Source organism: Toxorhynchites rutilus, chromosome 1, assembly GCF_029784135.1.
Source record: "Toxorhynchites rutilus septentrionalis strain SRP chromosome 1, ASM2978413v1, whole genome shotgun sequence".
NCBI lineage: Eukaryota > Metazoa > Arthropoda > Insecta > Diptera > Culicidae > Toxorhynchites > Toxorhynchites rutilus.
In genome coordinates this window covers 8,900,724-8,918,834 of record NC_073744.1, presented here as the reverse complement: position 1 = coordinate 8,918,834, position 18,111 = coordinate 8,900,724, and the positions used below count along the sequence as shown (strand labels likewise).

The window sequence follows — 18,111 nt, the reverse complement described above, 5'->3', positions numbered from 1 at the left end:
TAGGTACAGTTTTTTAATGTAAAGTTTTTTAATGTATCTTATTAGTCAAAATCATTGGATAAGCATCCCTTATGGGGTGCCTCATTATGTATAAGCATGAGCTAAAATGAACGGTATAAACACAATTTTAGAGCAAATTCAATTTCTATTTCTCATTTTATTTTTTATTTTTGTATAATCCAGTCAATTGGAGGCCAATGATCGACTTTCTGATCGAAGATTGCCCATCAGCTTCAGCACAGACTGATTTGCGATGATTTCGGTTACATTTTTACTGTATTCATTGTGTCAGTGGACACGAACGGCTCGGAAAGCATGCCACACTCACTTGAAAAATTTGACAAACCATTGCCTTCTTACCGAATCTTGATGTCAATTATTTGGCCATCCTAAACAGTGTTATACTGGAAGCGTTTTTAAATCAAACTTGTTATAACTTTCATACTCTACATAGTTTCATAGTCCAACACCGGTTTTCAATCGGCTCAGCGGACGATCACATAATTTACGAGCTCTTGGTTCACGATGGACAGTATTGAGAGGCTATACCACCTTCTTGGACACATCCCGAATCAAGGAACTCTTCTTACTGGCGTAAGCACGCATAACATTCCGCCCAGATTTCTTTTTGTACTGGAAGCTGCATTGTTCCCCATACTTCAGAATCGCGTCTCGAACCGCTCCTATGCTTACTACTTCCATTTTTTCGCCAACAGACTCAGCGAAATTTTACAGTCAACTATTTCTGCATCATCGTTTTCCACTTTTCCGGAGAAATGCTTCACATTTTCACGAAAATGATGAAAGTCTGCGCTCCCTCTACACAGAGTTTGTAAGCAACTGACAACGATATCGCCTAGCGAAGGTCAACTGTTTAAACGTCATCCGGAATGAGCATGATCGAAATGAAGGCATCAAAAATATGACTGCCTGCCGGGTGCTGGCTCAGACATAATGAAACACACTTTATCTAGAAACATGCTGTTCTTGACAGATTCGTATATGAGGAAGGGTTTGTTATCAATGATTCGACCCTCAAGGCTGCTGAAACATTAATCCCCAGAAACTTTTCCAATCTAATAAGCATTAATGAAGTGTTGGAAGCGCTTCCAGGTTTCTGCAATGGATGGGTTCGCCATCGTAAAAATTGCGTGCAGGAGTCGATGATGTCCTACCATTGCGCTACCGATTCCAAATTGCTTCGGTTCCACACAATTATGGCCTTCTCTCCCGCTTTTGAGGTCAAGTTTCTAAAAACCTACTCACCATTAATAAATCAAATGGTTTAGTCTAGCGTAATTTACGATACTGAGGTAGCGCGCGCCAATTCATGGCGCTTGAGGCAGTAAATCGATTTCCGCTCGTTGTCCTTTTATTATCCGTATTTGCCCGAAAATGTTCGAAACACGCTCCGCAATAAATATGTAAAGAATACCGTATACAGTAACAGTGCGATGTCAGAAAGCGAAAGTCATCGTCTCGTGTGCGCCACAATCTGACGTATGTAACCGATCGTTACATACCGTGGCAATGGCGGCGGCACCACGCAACGCTTGCTGCGATCACTTTCGGCTCGTGTGCTGTAAATTCACACCTTCGCATTACAACGCGCCAATTAATCGGCTGCTTCCATTAATAATTTATTTTAAATACGACAGCAGGTGTGCAGTAACGGCACTTCCCTTAACCTTGACCATGGATTAGTGTGTGTATTACCTATTTCACTCTCGTTTCTCGTCGTCCCTTGCTCACCATCCGATTGTTGAGACTTTTTTTTTCGTACGCCTATTGCTCTTTTTTATGACCTGGCGTTCGCGCGACCTGAGGAGTCTGCTCGAAACATGTTTATACTGTTAACACCTGGAATCGCTCGGTGATTGCGAAATTTCCTCTCTCTCGCGCGCACACCTCAACCGACGATTTTTTTTTCCAACTCGATCTCACTCGATGGTTTTGTTTCGTTTTCACAGATCGCTGTCTGCTTCACGCTGATCGTGGCCATCGTTCTGGCAACGGCGCAACACTTCGGAAGCCATCTGCCACCGTTCGGACTGAACTCGCTGACCGGTGACTTCGGAGGACCAACCGCCTTCAGTGGACAGGACTTCAGCGCGAGCCTGACCGCCGCTAGTCGCGATCCACGACAGAATCGAGGTAAGTGCCGACTGTATTTCGGTCCATTTCAGGACAACAAATCAATCACAGCACGCTGCAGTGAAGGGTACCGTTACTGCTTCCAAGAATATCGACACAATAGATGAGCGATCTTTGTTAACATTCCAGCAACAAGCGGCGGATAGTCGGGCACATATGCAAACTGGGAGTGATTTATTCTGAACTTTTCCCCTGCTTGTTTACAACAGCATGGGAACACTTTAAATTATTCATGAACTAATGAAGGCCCAGAACCCGGCGGTTGCGAGCTGCAACTCGCGTGTTCAACCGCAAAATAAGGGTGAGAGTATGCCACAGAGTGGTAGTTCGCGAGGTGCAAAATAATGATCATTGGTTGTGGCAACACTCCACAAGACCGGAGCCTTCCCTCGGATCGGAATCGGCTAAAGGACATTCGATACTTAGATTAGAGTTTTGGTTTTAACATTGGAATGACTCAGATAGTACTATAAACTTGTATCTATTAGTCGGACCAGGAACACACACTCCGCAGCTTTGTGTTGTATTTTCCAAACGAACGCGCGCCTCTTCTGTAACATTGTGTAAACGTTGCATTATTGCATCTTGTACCTTTAAAAGCTTTTACTCATATTGATGCATGCTTAATCAGAACGATTATTTCTGTTCTGTATAATTTGTTTATACGTTTACTACTACTTAAGCTAGCTAGACTTTGCTTGGGCCAGCTCAATGCCTTTCCAAATGCGAGTACTTGAAAGCTCGGCTGATTCAATATGAGTTTATCTTGTACTTGGTGCAATTCATTCACAGATTGCTATTTATTACGATTTAACGACCCAATTGGGAAAAGGTCTCAGCTGTAGCTTGTTTGTAAGGGTGACTGTTGGCTGTCAGCTGTGGGGAGTTAGATCGATGAATAGTCTAAACAAATTTTATAATTGCGAGACAAAACGAAAAAAAATAAGGAAATACCTACTAGTTTTAACCCCCTATAAAGTATGCTTGTGGACGTATGTGACAGAGTTCTGTGATATTGGCGCGGATAAAAAGTTTTTTTTCTTTTTATACGGACCTTGACAATAAATAAAACATTTTCCGGGACCTGACTGCAGAATATAACTCAAAGAACTCAGTTATTAGTAGTTCGTCATAATGGTGACGCCATACTTGTAGATAATTATTTCAGATGGGTTCTACTTCTTTGATTTGACGGTCGATGCTTTGATTCTTCAAAGCTACATATCTCTTTTTTGATCCTCTCAGTCTCCAAAGGGAGACGCTTATCAAGTGAATGGCCGTGGGTTTAATTTCAGAATCCTCAATTGATTGATCTTCATATAGGACTTTCTCTAGGCTAGTGGCGAATGAACTTTGTAGTTTCAAGCCTCCATAGTAGTAAGAATCAATCAATAAATCCCAAGAGAGAATCGAATGAAATTGATTTTATCACTCTCCACAGAAAACACTAGCCGAATCAGAACATATGGCCTCGTTCACCACAGCTTGTACTTTCTGGGCGTTATACCCAGCCTTCACAGTTTTTTCATACTCCAAGTTATACTTGGAGGTATGACATCACAGACCTTAGAAGAGCTATAGCGTAATGGACAGCGATAGGCTAGCCGGGCATTGGGAATGGTATCGCATACCCATAAATCTTTAAAAAGTTGCAATAGCGAACCTTTTGTCGTAATTGGAAGATACTTTAGCCTATTTCATCTACACCAAAAGCCTTAGATTTCTCTAAACTCAGTGCCCAAAAAAATCGGTTGCAATAAGTAAATCGTTCTACATGGGGTTTAATAAGCTCGAATACACTTTAAAAAAGTGTTCAAAAAACGAAAGTACGAAATATTGGGCCCTATTATATAAATCGAATCGAGAAGTCGATACAATCACTATCACTATTACGCCGAGAAAAATTTCGTATTTTGTCAATCGAGATAATCTCTTACAGAGCTCGGATTGTATGTATTGCAATTGCACATATTTAGGCGTTTCTGAAATGTTTCCCAAAGGAAACTATCAGGGGCGCAAACCATAACGAAATAACTCTCTGTAGGTATGCGACAAGCAAACCAAACAACTCGATAAATTCTGACAGTTACATCGATAGCTATCACTCGGTCGATGCTATCGATTTGCTTGGAATCTATAATAGTAAAACGAGCTAACGAGCAAAATTCTTATCGACTCGATTTCTATTATAGGGTCGCTTATTTTCTGCGTCAATTTTCATTGAGGCAATGTTTATTGAACTTCAGCTTGGGTAGACTGTACACTTCCTAGTTGCTCTCCGTGATTGACCTGAACCAGCGAAATTGCACAAAGAACACACTGAATGACGCTTGGAAGTAGCAAATCATTCTCGTTGTGCAAGTATCGGTGATTCGTGCTATAAAAAGTCAATAACGACACCGGCCATGTGCTTACAGTCACCAGAGGAACGGAAGGAATGTTAGTATGATATTCTCCGCCCGAAGGTCAGAAGGGTCGCCTCTACAGCGTGGTTCCCTAGCGTTCCCCCACCCCTTGTGCTATATAACGAGCTTGAGACGTATCTCAAAGGATCGCATCTGGTCCATAGGCATCTCCTCCCAGATCTTGGAAATGAAATGAGATTTTCACGGATACGCTCCCCAAACCATCACCAACGCTCTGGAACCGCGGGATGTTTATGTGGGACGGGGGGATGTAGTCAAACTTCGGCGCCCACAGCGGATCATTTTGGACATTGTGCGGCTGTTGCAGGACAAATATTTTCTCATCAGGAAACACAAACTCCTGACCTGCGTGCCGCGAAAGTATTAGTTTGGCTCTGTCAAGCCTCTTCTTCGTTGTATCCTTCGTTACGCCATGTGTTCCTGGTCCTTTGTCATGATGGTGTGGGCAGTCTGGCTTCCAAAAATTATGTAGACATACATAAAGAACAGTCAGGATCTGGGTCATGCGGATAGAATTAAATTGATTATCGAAAAGAATCCAACCGCAATGTCAAAAGAGATCCAATAAAAAGGAGTTACTTTCCTTATAATAATCCGCTACATAGAGAAAGCATTGTTATGAAAGGCAAAAATTATCGAATTTAATAAAATGACTGAACTACATTTTTGACATTTTGTCAGATTCTGAAATTTCAGTATTATTGACTTCTAAACTTCGCTAATCTTAATTGTAGCTCAATTTTTCTTCTCGCCAAATGTTATGTTTTTATTGTTTTGAGCACTAGAACTATATTATTTGTAGTTTCTTCTTTCATTAAAATAACCAGTCATCAGAAAACATACGCAGTGCTGCGCTTGAGTTTAATTTTCATTAGCGCGCGTTCAAAGCAAACACGTATTCTCTCTTGGTGCGGAGTGCACAAAATGTATAGAGTATAGAAATACGGCGCAAAATTCATAGCTACGCTCAGCGCGAAACTGGGCGCAAAAACGGCGCTGACAACAAAACATTTCATCTCTGTTTCGGAGCGTGCTCATTCTTCATAGTGCATGTGTACATCAAGTATGGAAAAGTTCATTCGCTCATTTCTCCACACCTAATTATAAATCACTCTTGTATCTGCTTGGAATAATCATGGCGAAAAGAATGCAGCAAGCAATCGTGAGATTGCACGATGAATCATTTTACACTCCCCGACCATCTTCATTCGGGACTGATAGTGAACATAACAGAATAAAGAGTGGAAAACAACATTCAATGAATGAATACTCCTTTGGAAGGACCGCACGAAACAAAATAACGAGCGAGTCAAAATAGACTGAATCTGCTTGTATGTATGATTTTATTTTCCCTTGTCAGCATTGAAGTGCACATGAATCCACCTTCCCGCTCACCAATAACTTGCGTTAATATGGTCTTTTGCGTTGGCTTAGATCGTTTCATACTAGAAACAAAAATTAGTGGGTTATATCTATGATTGTATTGATTAAATTCTTGATTGAATGAAACAATTGAGTTCAATATATTTGCTCTGTGAGTGAAAAAAATTAACAAATGCCGTGTAAAGTCAATTCATTTATTGTGATTGATTGTTCTCCGTTACAAGTAAATTTAATGACGGACCTTTTACGTTTGGTATGATGACTAGAACAAAATATATGTACGGAAGAATTATCAAACGTTTGATGAACCAGCCTAAGGCTGAAAATCTTTCCAATAAAGACAAAAAAAAATTATCAAACGATTATTTTATTTTACATTTCCCTCTGAAGTTTACATCCCAAAAGTGTACATACTTCTCGAATCTCGAATTTGCTTGAAACTGGGAAGTTCATTCGCTTCTAGTGGCTGCACGATTTTCCCAGGTTCCTAAGTTTAGAAGATCATGTTAGGACAGACATATTCCACTCTGCACAAAGGCAAGCGAGGACAAAAGTACTCGCAGTTTGCATTTATTTGCAGAGCCGATTTCCCCAGAAACCTCGGTTTTGAAGTCTGTGTTAGGGAAACACATTTCAATCGGAACAAAAATACTCCCGATTTGTATGAATTCGCAATGCCGATTTCCCCACGCTTCATGGATTTGAAGTCTGTGTTAGGGAAACACATTCCAGTCGGAACAAAAATACCCCCGACTTGCATGAATTTGAAATACCGATTTCTCCAGGCACCTTGGTTTAGAAATCTCTATTAATGAACACATTTCGGTGGGAACAAAAGCTCCCCCTACTTTCGTGTGTTCTTTTTCTTCTTTTTGGCTTTAAGAGGGTTTAAACTTTTCAGTTCACTCGCCTCTAGGCTCTTTCGTGTGTTTGCAATGCCGATTTCGCTGCTTGGTTTTAAAGTCTGTGTTAGGGAACATTTTTCGATGAGAACAAAAGTCCCCCTACTTTCATGTATTTGCAATGCCGATTTCCCCAAGGCTGCTTGGTTTTGATGGCTGTGTTAGGGAAACCGTAAATCGGGCCAATCAAAACGATGCAGTTAGGGCGTTTAGATAACGCCTAATATTTTACATTTATTCAATTGTGTATCTAATGAAAAACAACATTTTGTTAGTTGCGATAGATGCGTAGAAATATTCCCTATCAAGTGATGCAAACATCTCTCCTATCCAGTACGAAATGTTCGAGCTATAAGCATTCGAAATCTTTCATTTTTTCCTGCATGTTCTGTGTTTAGGTTTTCATTTTACCCTCCATATATTCCGGTTAGACGTAGTCCCACGTCAAAAAAAATGTCATTGCAATAGTGCACAGGAATCCACTCGATTTCAAATATCTACCTATACTTTACTGCCGCGACCGAGGCTCAATGATCGCTATATGAGTGAAAAACGAGTGATTTTACAGAGACACTCGCTGGATCAAGCATAAGTTTCCAGTTTGATTCTATCACCATCTAACGGCATTCCGAGAGGCAAATGAGAGAATGCAAACATTTATGAGAATAGATGAGCGGAATCGAGACAGTATTTTTCCGTTCTAATCGAGAATGAACTTTGCGAAGAGGATAGGTGAATGTTTTCGGTCTCAAATAAAGTGAGGCATAAATGGAGAATAGAAGGGTGAGTTTTATCTGTGAATGAGAGTTGTTGAACGAATTTCGATGCGATTTTGCCCATACCTGGTGTACACAAGGAGCTCAACTGGGTACAAAAATGTTGTTGTGCATCAGCACCGAGTTGCATTCTGAAGACTGAAAATAACTTAAAAAATGCGGATTACCCAATTTACAGCATTTATTTCAATTCTAGTTCGGTCACAAAAGGTAAATAAACAAAACCCGAGTCACGAAAACGTTTGCTCCTTTCATAGGAGAAATGTTTGACAGCATGGGAAAAACAGACAGCATGGGGAAAACGTTGCAAGATTATTTTTTTTCAAGCAAAATGCGCTTGAAAATAGCTTTTTTCCGCATGACCCAGGTCAGGATAAGTATGAATGACACAAAATAAGACACATATTGAGGAAAACTAAAAATGCTAGGGACGAGAATGACAATTGTTCTTGATAATACTCATAGGACGGTTTCACATTTTTGGTGCAGTTCTGCTCACACTCGCATAAATTCATGCAAGTAACGGTGTTTTATGAGAAAGAACGGTATCCACGTAGGCGTGGCCACATAAAAGAGAGAGAAAAGTTCAGAAAATTAATTTGATTTTTGCTGCGCTCTCGTCATTGGAGGGCACTCGAATTCATTCACTATTCCAGTGTCGATTGACAATCATTTCTTTCTTCCTCACTCCCGACCAGGGCCTTACAATTTCAGTTCAATTGACAGAACGTCACTCAATAATGGGCCTATCGCCTTTCAATTTCATGCAAACTCATGCTGGCTGAAAATAGTGCTATTCTCTCTTCGCGCTCAATAAAGAGAACAGCACTTCATACAGTCTCGTTTCGCTTCACGTTTATTTCTTTCATTCTTCACATTGAAGCGACATTTTCAAATCGTCAAATGAAAATGAATGGTTCTTATATCGAATGAAAATTTCCGTATTCAGTATGCGTAGTGGATACACATAATCGAAATTGAAATTGACTGAAAGGAAAGAAAGTAAAGCTGTAGTGCAGTGACAAACCAGCCAAAAATGTTGAAAGTCACTATGATACAGATAAAAAAAATTGCTTCTTTCTGCTCGCTGTGGCGTGTGTTTCAAAAATTGGACTAGCAGAAAAGGGAAAGTGGCTAACGAAGGACGTGCTTTCCAGGGGAAATTGTCCGAAATGTACTTTTTTAATATGCATGATTCATAAATCAGAAACCCGTTTGTTTGATTCGTGATGAAGCTGATGCTGTCATGATGGTTCAATTTGAAATGAAAACATGAGTCGAAATATCCGTCAAAAATGGACATGTTTGTTGCCACCACCTGAGCTGGAAAATTTTATGAGTTAGGAGAAAAAAATTGTTTGTATTCACGAAGGACTATTGCTCATCTTCAAGAACAACCAGAAGTGTCAGGGCAAATCATGCAGTATCATAGCATAAACACCCGGAGAATCTCTGTGCTAAAAATGTAGGATTCAAGAATACAGTCCAAATCGTCAATCAACTCTCACGCATTGAATCATCGTAAGTTCCAACCTTTTCTTTAAGCACAGTTTAGCGAAATTCCATATTTTACTGAGGTACGATGGCTTAAAAGAGGAAAAGCTTTTGGCCTTCGTAATGGAATTGCAGTATACATGTAGAGTAAGGAAAAGCTGAGAATTATAAAACGCGGAGGGGATGAAAAATTTAGCTTTCTTGGCGGATATCACAAGCCAAACGGACAATTTTAACTTGGATCTGCAAAGTAACAGAACATGAGCAACCAGATCAAAGCACTCGAAAACTAGCTCAAGTTCAAAAAACAAATGAAAAATTTTATTATTAGGAAAATTAACTAGGAAAAATGTTGACACACTCGTTGAAGGATGATTTCTCGCAGATGTTGGTTTTGCGTTTCGTACTCTTTCCATATGTGCTGTACAGCTCCGACTGATATAGAGTACTTTCGGACAATTTTCCGGTAGTAAACACCATGTTTTCGATCGTTAGTCACGTCAAAATCCACTTTAATGTGTACAACAACTTTCAATACCAACTAAGGTAATAGTATTTAAGTTTTGTCTTAGATACTGTTTGGTAAACATAAAATATTACATTTTCTTGTATACTAATGTTACTGGTTTAGAAACAACGTAACCGTATAACAAAATACGTTTTGGCGATAGTATATTATTTATAATGTCCATTAACGTATGCCTTCAAACAGCAAAAAGTGTTCTTTCTGTTTTGCAATCAAAATCAGACCTGATTAACACCAAGTACTATTCATACTTTCTTCCAGGCCCAGTCGTGTTCCCACCACCACCCACCGGCGGTCCAATGGAGTCCAGCGGAGTCGTTGTCGGCGCATCCGGTTATGGATTCGTGCCTCCAAACTCACCCCAAAGTAAGACTGAATAAATCCGGAAGGGTGCCTAGTTTCTATCTTTCGCTTTATCTCTAAAAATCTAATTCTTTCCTATTGGTGATGAGTGGAGGCCTAAAAATACGAATAAGCATGCTAAATAAACACTAACGCGTGGCCTTCGGCCCAGGGTTTTTTAGTTCTATTAGTGGGCACGATTGGTTCTAACACTGAGGGCAATTGCGTGAGCGATGATAGTTTTTCCCATACTGATAGTACGGAACGGTTTTTCGCGTGTCGGTTTTTTTTCCTCTTGGTTGTATAATTAGATGGGAACGAGTCAGAGTGATCTCACCAACCTGTGTGAGAATTAGGAAAAGAAGCCTAAAATTAGAGGTGCTTGTTCAGAATGATGCTCAGAACACGTGAAACTTGCATACTAGTATCATGTAAATAAGCTTGAACAAATTATGAGCGTGACGCAACTAACATATACTCAGCTTGGCTATATCTACTAGCATGAATAAAAAACAAAACAAACAAAAATTGCATGTATCATACGCTAACCATTTCATTCCAAGCGATTAGAAATGAACATACTGCTTCTAGCTTCTAAATGAACCGTAGGATTCTTTAGATGGAATCATTCCGAACCAAAACTAATCGCATCCGAATGTGAGTAAACCCATTGACCCGAGCCCATATTTTTTGTTTTGTCTTGCAACACAATTGTAGGATACTTCTAAACCTTCATCCCGGCCGGCTGGAACAAAACCAGTGCGTTGCGAGTACGAGAGTGAATAACAGCAACGATGTTGTATGTGTGTGTACATATGAATGTAAACATTTCGCTAACCACTAGAATCCCAACCAATGCGAACCATTGAGCCATCTCACACTTCCAATAGGACCTCCTAATCAGCCGAACGAAGTCCACTAAAATAAGTCTTCCCATTTCCCCATTATTTTTGTTTCTTTCCTCCACAGATCCCTATAGTTCTGTCCTCAGAAATCTAAGATACTTCTAAGTCACTCAAAAACGAACACACCTGTACACGCTTCAGGCTTAATCGCTTTAGGTATTCCACCTGACCCACGCGTGGGTCATTCAAGCGTTGATGCGCTTAATGTTAGTCTAGAACAAAGATTGCGACATCACATGTATAGTTTTATGTATGAAATAGGAACGCCGAGCGCTTGGGTTTTCCCGAGTCGAATTTGATGCCATATCAAATTTTAACCCCCAGAAGAAAAACCCTTCTATCCCTCATCCGGAAGCTCCCCCCGTTTCAGTATTTATTTTGTGATTACATTGTGTATGTAGCAGAATGAAACAAATAACACTAGAGTTTAGTGGTGTACAAAATTCGAACAAGAAGCAACTACAGAATCCCGGAGTGTGAAGACGAACTTGTACCATAAGTTTTAGTTACTGTTTGTTTTATTTAATAAATTATTCTAGTTGATTTTTAAGCATGAATAAGATAAACACGAACGAGATATAAAAAAACATGGTTTCTTTGGCGCGAGCTAACCTAACTCAAAATTATTCTAGTTTGGTTGTTTTCTGTTTGGGTGGTTCTTTAAGGTCTGAGGACAACGAACGGTTCTATTGACACTGACTCTCTAACACTGACAGGTGAAGACTTTGGCGCCGTGTTGACAGCTCGGAGCAAATATTTTAACTTTTAATATCGTTTAATATATATATGTAATTATAAATAACAGTTCGGCTGAAAAGTTTATAAGGTAACACAGTAAAACTATTTTTTTTTTGCAAAATTCAATTTTATCATTCACCATAATTGGCTTCGAGGGCGATGCAGCGATTATAGCGATCTTGCACCTTGATACCTTTTTTATAGTACTCTTCAGTTTCGGTATTCACTTCATCATCGGTCTTAAATTTCTTGACAGCGAGCATTCAGGTCTGCGAACAGAAAATAGTCGCTGGGGGCCAGATCTTGAGAATACGGTGGATGCGGACGCAATTCGAAGCCCAATTCATGCAATTTTGCCATCGATTTCATTGATTTGTGATTTTTCCATTTTTTTACAATAACAAATGTTGCTTCATTCTCAACGCTGTAACTCACGAACCAATCGACCGATCGCTGTCAAAATTTGACACGTATGCATTGAAAGATGGTGATTTGTGATAATCAAGTAGATTTTTGCAAGAGGTGCCGTCTAGACGTTAACCTTGTGAATTTTTCAGCCGTATGTAGAATTGTCTGGAATATTGAAAAAATGGAAAAAGAAGTAGGGGAAAGTCAGGAAAGACGGACAGGGTAGAAAAGATGGACCCCCCTGTATAATTGATAAATTTTATATAATGATGTACAAACTTGCAATACAGTGTATCAATATCTTCGATACTTACTGTATACACCTAGCTGGCTTTCTGTCAAAATTGTAAATACAAACAAAAAAGTTATCTACAAAGAGCAGCTCGATGTAAGTTTTCGTCTACAGAAAATAATGTTCTCATTATTATCGAGTATTTTTTTGGGGTATTTTTCGTTACGTGAATGTTTTATCATCACTTCTTTTCCAGTTTATCGAATCAGCGGTGAAGTTTTGTCATTTTTTCTCCAGAAATTTTGACGAAAATAAAATACTAACTAAGTCGGGTAGGACGGACACTCCACCGACAAACCACAAGACAAACATTTTGTTTTGAAAATAATTTGATTATCTCCTCCTTCTTTTATTAACAAATGCTCACTCACTACGTTTGCAAGTGCAACCACATATCATGGACAAATCAGCAGAGCGGTTTTTAAAACGTAGGGGAACCCGGGGCAAGAGTGCCACCTTAAGCCAATACGCGTTTTTGAATGCTCTTTTGTTATATTTTTTCCATTTTTTTTTGCTGGTTTGTTCATTTATACTCCTATTTAGGTATAGCTATGCATCAAATTGTTCAAAAGTTATGTTTACTATGAAAATGTTTCATTTACAAAAATGATGTTTTAGGCTTGTATTTTCCAGTACCTCGACGGGGCAAGAGTGCCAATCTTATAAAAATATAATTTTTGATGAAAAAAGCACTCTGAAATTCACGGTCGTTCCAAAGAACGCAAACTCAAGTTCTGGTGGCGTTCACGAAAACCGGCAAGCCTATCTTCTCCGGCCAATTTGGGTGTTTTGTCGAAAGAGTGATCTAAACTATTCCACTCTGCGATTCTATACCCTAGGTTCGGGATGTCGTGTGTTGTCAGCCCATAAAATAACTTCTGCATATTAAGGATGTGACTCACGAGTTACTCCTCCTGTTGTTTAGAAAACACAGTTTTAAAACGGCCTAACTTCTGCACATATTTGGCCAATGTTCTTCTGGGCAAACTATATTCCTCCGCAGTTTGTCTCCACGATTTACAGAATGTACGGCAACAACCATAGTTTCCATCTGCCACTGGTTTCGGAACGAAAGTCGTTCATATTTACAAACCATGACCACACAAACACAACCACGATTACACTATTTACGTTTGACAGATCGAATTCGAGGTTACGACTATGGCATTTTACCCCGGTAATAATGACTCCTTTTGCCCCTGAAGTTGAGAGATAACAAATTTATTTTTTTATTGAAATAAATGCGTACGATTTAAATTAGTTCATACAGTAAGTTGAAGAAAAATGATTATTCTATTTGTATTTATGGGAGGAGTCATGCAAACATATAGACACTGAGGGTTTTCGTTAATTTGCGCCTGTGCGTTCTTATATAGATTGCAGTTGTAAGAAGCTCAGTTAGTATTTATCCGTTTTCCAATGGAAAATATTTAAGGTTCTGGCTGATAATATGTGAGATATGTGCAGTATCTGTATAAAACAAAGTTCTGTAGTTAAATGATTGTAAAAGATGGAAAAAGGGAAAAAAATCAGATGGGCACTCTTGCCCCGGGTTCCCCTAATCGAACGCCGGATGCTATTTTAGACATGAAAAAATGAAAAAAACAAGCCTTTCAGGGTGATTTTAGTCTAGACTTTTTGTTAGTTCATTTTCAAGGCATATTTGCATATTTTAAATTGTTTTTTTTTAAATGTTATTCTTTTCATTGTTCAGAAACCTGTTATTTTAACTCTTTTGAAATTCCAAATGGTGGTCTTGAAAAGAGCTTTTTGTTATATGGACTGATTCCCTTGAACGGGTTGTTGCAATCAATGTGGTAAAATGTATCATCCGCACCTTCTTCTGTCCAGAATGTTCGAATTTCCCGATTGAGTACCGAACACGTTCTGCAACAGAACGCCACATTTTGCACCGCTTTCGCACTTGAGCTTATTGCGATGATAAATCCGATTGTGAACAGCAGTCAAATGTTGCGTCATTTCGTCTAGTTTGATCCGAACAAAAAACAAAATTAGCTTCTGACAGGAGGTTCAACTGACTATCTGAAAACGATTAATGAATATCATTGCAAAACATAATAGGGTGGAATGGTAGATGAAATTCGGTAAACAAAAATAATTATGTCGTCATTGATTACATTAAATATAGAGTTAATGTTGAAACTATTTACGATTTGATAATATTTCGATGCGAATTATACATTAAATTATAATACTGCTTGATTCCCAATGGATAACTATGGTATTGTAATATCTTTCCATTGTCTTATTATTCTAAGACATCGAGAGTAGTAGCCTTTTCGGTGGAATAATGTTCGGTTTCAGACTATATTTCACGTCACACACACTGAATCTGTGAGCCATAACAATATCAGCTTGGAATCGCTAGCTGAAATAATGATTTTTTCTAAGGAATTGCAAGCATCTTACTAACCCACTCCACCATCTACATCACCCTTATTCCTACACATTGACTAGATGTCTAATTTATTTTATAGAACGAATTATTGCACACAATTTTGTGTTGTATACAACATTCACGGGAAACAAAATAAAAGGAAGAATGAATAAAACATCAATTAGCTTCGCATTTGCTCGCAAAACAATATCTTTAACGAATAAAAAATTGTTCACTTGTTTAACAATTCCCAAACAAACAACTGCTGAATAAAATTTCCGTCTAAAAATAAATATTATAACATATTGAAATCTCTTAATTTTTCGTTACATTTTTTTCGCAGGGGTAGTCCTACGTCAAAACTTTAAATATTGGAACACTTTGATTTGAAATGGGGGTGGATTTTTTTTGTGCCCATCACTGTAGATGTATGGTTCAAATTGACAACCAGAGCAATGAAATTTCCTCCGGAATGTGGCCTTATTGTTCTGCCAGGAAGATCAGGAATGGAAGACTAGCAATCCAGGACATTTAATCTGAATATGGAATTTGAAATCTTGCATCCGAATCGCAATCGGAAGTTTGAAATAAGAAATGTTGTAGTTGTTATAATGTGTCAGCATTTGAATTTTTGGAATTCGAAATCTGTATTCTAAAACTATTGATTTCTGACACTATGAATCTAGGCTAAAAATTTGATGTTTTAGAGTCTGTGAAAAATCTGGATTCTGATTTTAGATTCTGATTCTAGATTCAGATTACGAAATCTAAAATTCAGAATCCAGCTCCTGAGATTTGATTTCAGGATTTATAATTTAGAATTTGGTGTTTGTAACACGAAATATGCTTTCGGAGCAAGTTCCGGGTACTGAGATCTGGAACTATGAATTTTCAGAATACCAAATCTAGGCTAGAACTAGGAACTAGGCTGTAATCTTATTCAGGAAATCGAATCGTCTGAATTTAGATTCTGGTTGAAGCTCAAGAATTCAAATTTACAAATAAAATCTATTATCTAGATTCGTTGGTTCCGAATCTGGTGAAAAATATTAGGACGGATAGATCGAATTTGAAGCTTGAAATTTAATGTTCATATCTTCCAAGCTAGAAACTTGATATTCAAATTGGATAATTCAAGCAACTAAGAGTTGCACAATAAGATCGAAGGATATACACACCTCACCCCTAGCGATAAGATTCGTTCTGTAGCAATACTTCAATAAATGTAGGACTCATTTTTAGGGATACTTTTTCTTCTAAATTTCTTGAAAATATTGACGGATATGATGCGAAAAGAGTTTATTTAGTCACCTCAACAAATCGCTTTCCAAGTTAGAATTTGAGTTGGATGCACTATTGCTTAGAGTTTTTCCTCTGAATCAAAAATTTAGGCTCACAGCAGTTTCAAGGGTATTCACCCTTATTCCGGAACACGATCGGGTTTGAAATTAGCACGATTGTTGCCTTCTGTAAACCGAAAAGTCTGAAATCTATCCGAGATATGAATCCAATCGGCTTATGCAAAAATAGCTCCATTGCCTTGAGGTGATACAAAATATTGTGTGAAGCTAATTTTATATTGTTGATGAAGTTTTATCGAAAATACTTGGAAAATTATAAAAAAAAAGAGTTAAGTTAGGATGAGAGCTCAAAATATTTGAATAATACCAGGTAATAATTTTCATTCATATTTCAACAATTTAAAACTGCATTGGGGTATGTTGATGTGATAGACAGTAAACAGCTTCACAAATACGGATGAATTATTATGACGTTCGTTTGGGTCAAAGCAATGCTGTCACTTTTGCATATGTCGAATGGGTTTGAGTCTCGGACGGATTTTAGAATGCATCGATCTCGATCGGGTTGCAAAATGAGAGGTCGATCTCGATCGTATTGCGAAATTTCCAAACTCGTTCGGATTTCGGAATAGAGGTGATTGACTCATTATGTTGTCAATTTTCCAGAGAATTTCAACTTTTTTTGCTTCAATAATGGCAACACACAAACTTATGAAATAAATTGAAGTTCCACGAAATGAACTTTTCATTTGCATCTGATGAAACCTTCGATCGAGATCGGTCTGCTCATATTGATACTACACCAGCAAACATGCAAACTCACGACGACGCTACCGGTCAGTGAAAAAACTATTTGTTCTTGTAATGCAAATTTTGCTCACCATATCGATTATACAAAATCTCACTTGGTGCGCCTTCGAAGAACCCGTACCTACCTTTTTTCACGGGGTAAATTATCTGGCCCGATCGATCGGGTTCGATTGCGCTTGCGAGTATTTGTCGTCGCTGCCTAGATAGGGTCTGCAGCCCACAACCCACAATGGCATAAGGCCAATTGGATTCTGTTACTGTCAAGCTTCATTGTTAGATGGTATTCTGATTTCGATCCGCAAACAAATGTAGTTATTTGTACGTGGATCGTACGTTGGGGCAATACATTTTGACTTCAGCGGACACAGACATAGAAGAGTGATGTGGGACATTACAGTTCTATTAAAGGGTTTTGTTAAGATTAATAATGAGTTACACTCAGATGAATTAAGTGGAAGTCTCAAGAAACTATGCACTAATGCTCTCGGAAACACAAAGCGTCAAAACTAAATCGCCTAGTTGCAAGCTTCCAGAGGATTGACCTCGTCAATATTTCACCATCCGTTTGATTAAGTGCGAATGCACAACAAGCAGCTTAAGCTGGCTCTCAGGTGTTTGTCATCGAGGTGGTTAGCAACGGTCAGCAGATCTTTGCATATGCGCAGACCAATGTTGCCGCCTCTGACGTAACAGACGTGTATGTGTGTGCTGAAGGAGCGAGGAATAATAAACACCCACCCCTTTTTCTGCCGTATTGCCCCGTAGCAGCAACGATTCGTTGGAACGATCCGTTGGAATGTTGCTGTACGAAACACGGCTGAGGAAGTTTCGATCGTGATCCGTAACATGCTGCGATTATTGTTGTAATGTATACCCAGTGCTCTCGAATTGAATTGTTTGCTCCGAGTTTGTTACCTTATGTAATTATTTTACCCGACGGACGACAAGATGATGACTATGTAAATAGAGATTTAACAGATAACAACTATTATTACTATAACCACTACCATAACTGAGTTTGGAATGAAACAACTACCACTGCTAGCAGAGAACCGGTCTCGGTTTGACGTGTTGGGAACATCTGGACGTTTATCGGAAATCTTCCGTCGTGGTGACAATGAACTTGTACAGAACTACCGATGCATACCTACCCCTTTGAACTGCTATGACAAAATTAGAAGAAAAAAAAACAACTAATCGACCTCCGGACAACTTTCTCGCCCCCCCAATCCGAAACTCCCTTTTTCCCCCCACCA

At 38.8% G+C, this 18,111-nt stretch overlaps 1 protein-coding gene across 3 annotated transcripts in view; it reads left to right on the top strand.

The window, feature by feature from the left end:
• Window positions 1–18,111, top strand: part of LOC129762445 (uncharacterized) — a 57,595-nt gene that overhangs the window by 38,955 nt on the left and 529 nt on the right. Inside the window, exons 2-4 of one of the 3 annotated variants that reach the window (XM_055760680.1) lie at window positions 1,971–2,154; window positions 9,923–10,027; window positions 10,973–18,102. In XM_055760680.1, the coding sequence (XP_055616655.1) occupies window positions 1,971–2,154; window positions 9,923–10,027; window positions 10,973–11,013 (330 nt within the window). In that variant the 3' untranslated portion in view covers window positions 11,014–18,102. Of the gene's footprint in view, window positions 1–1,970; window positions 2,155–9,922; window positions 10,028–10,720; window positions 18,103–18,111 lie in introns of those variants that run through there. The other 2 variants (XM_055760681.1, XM_055760679.1) reach the window with 2 other exon arrangements.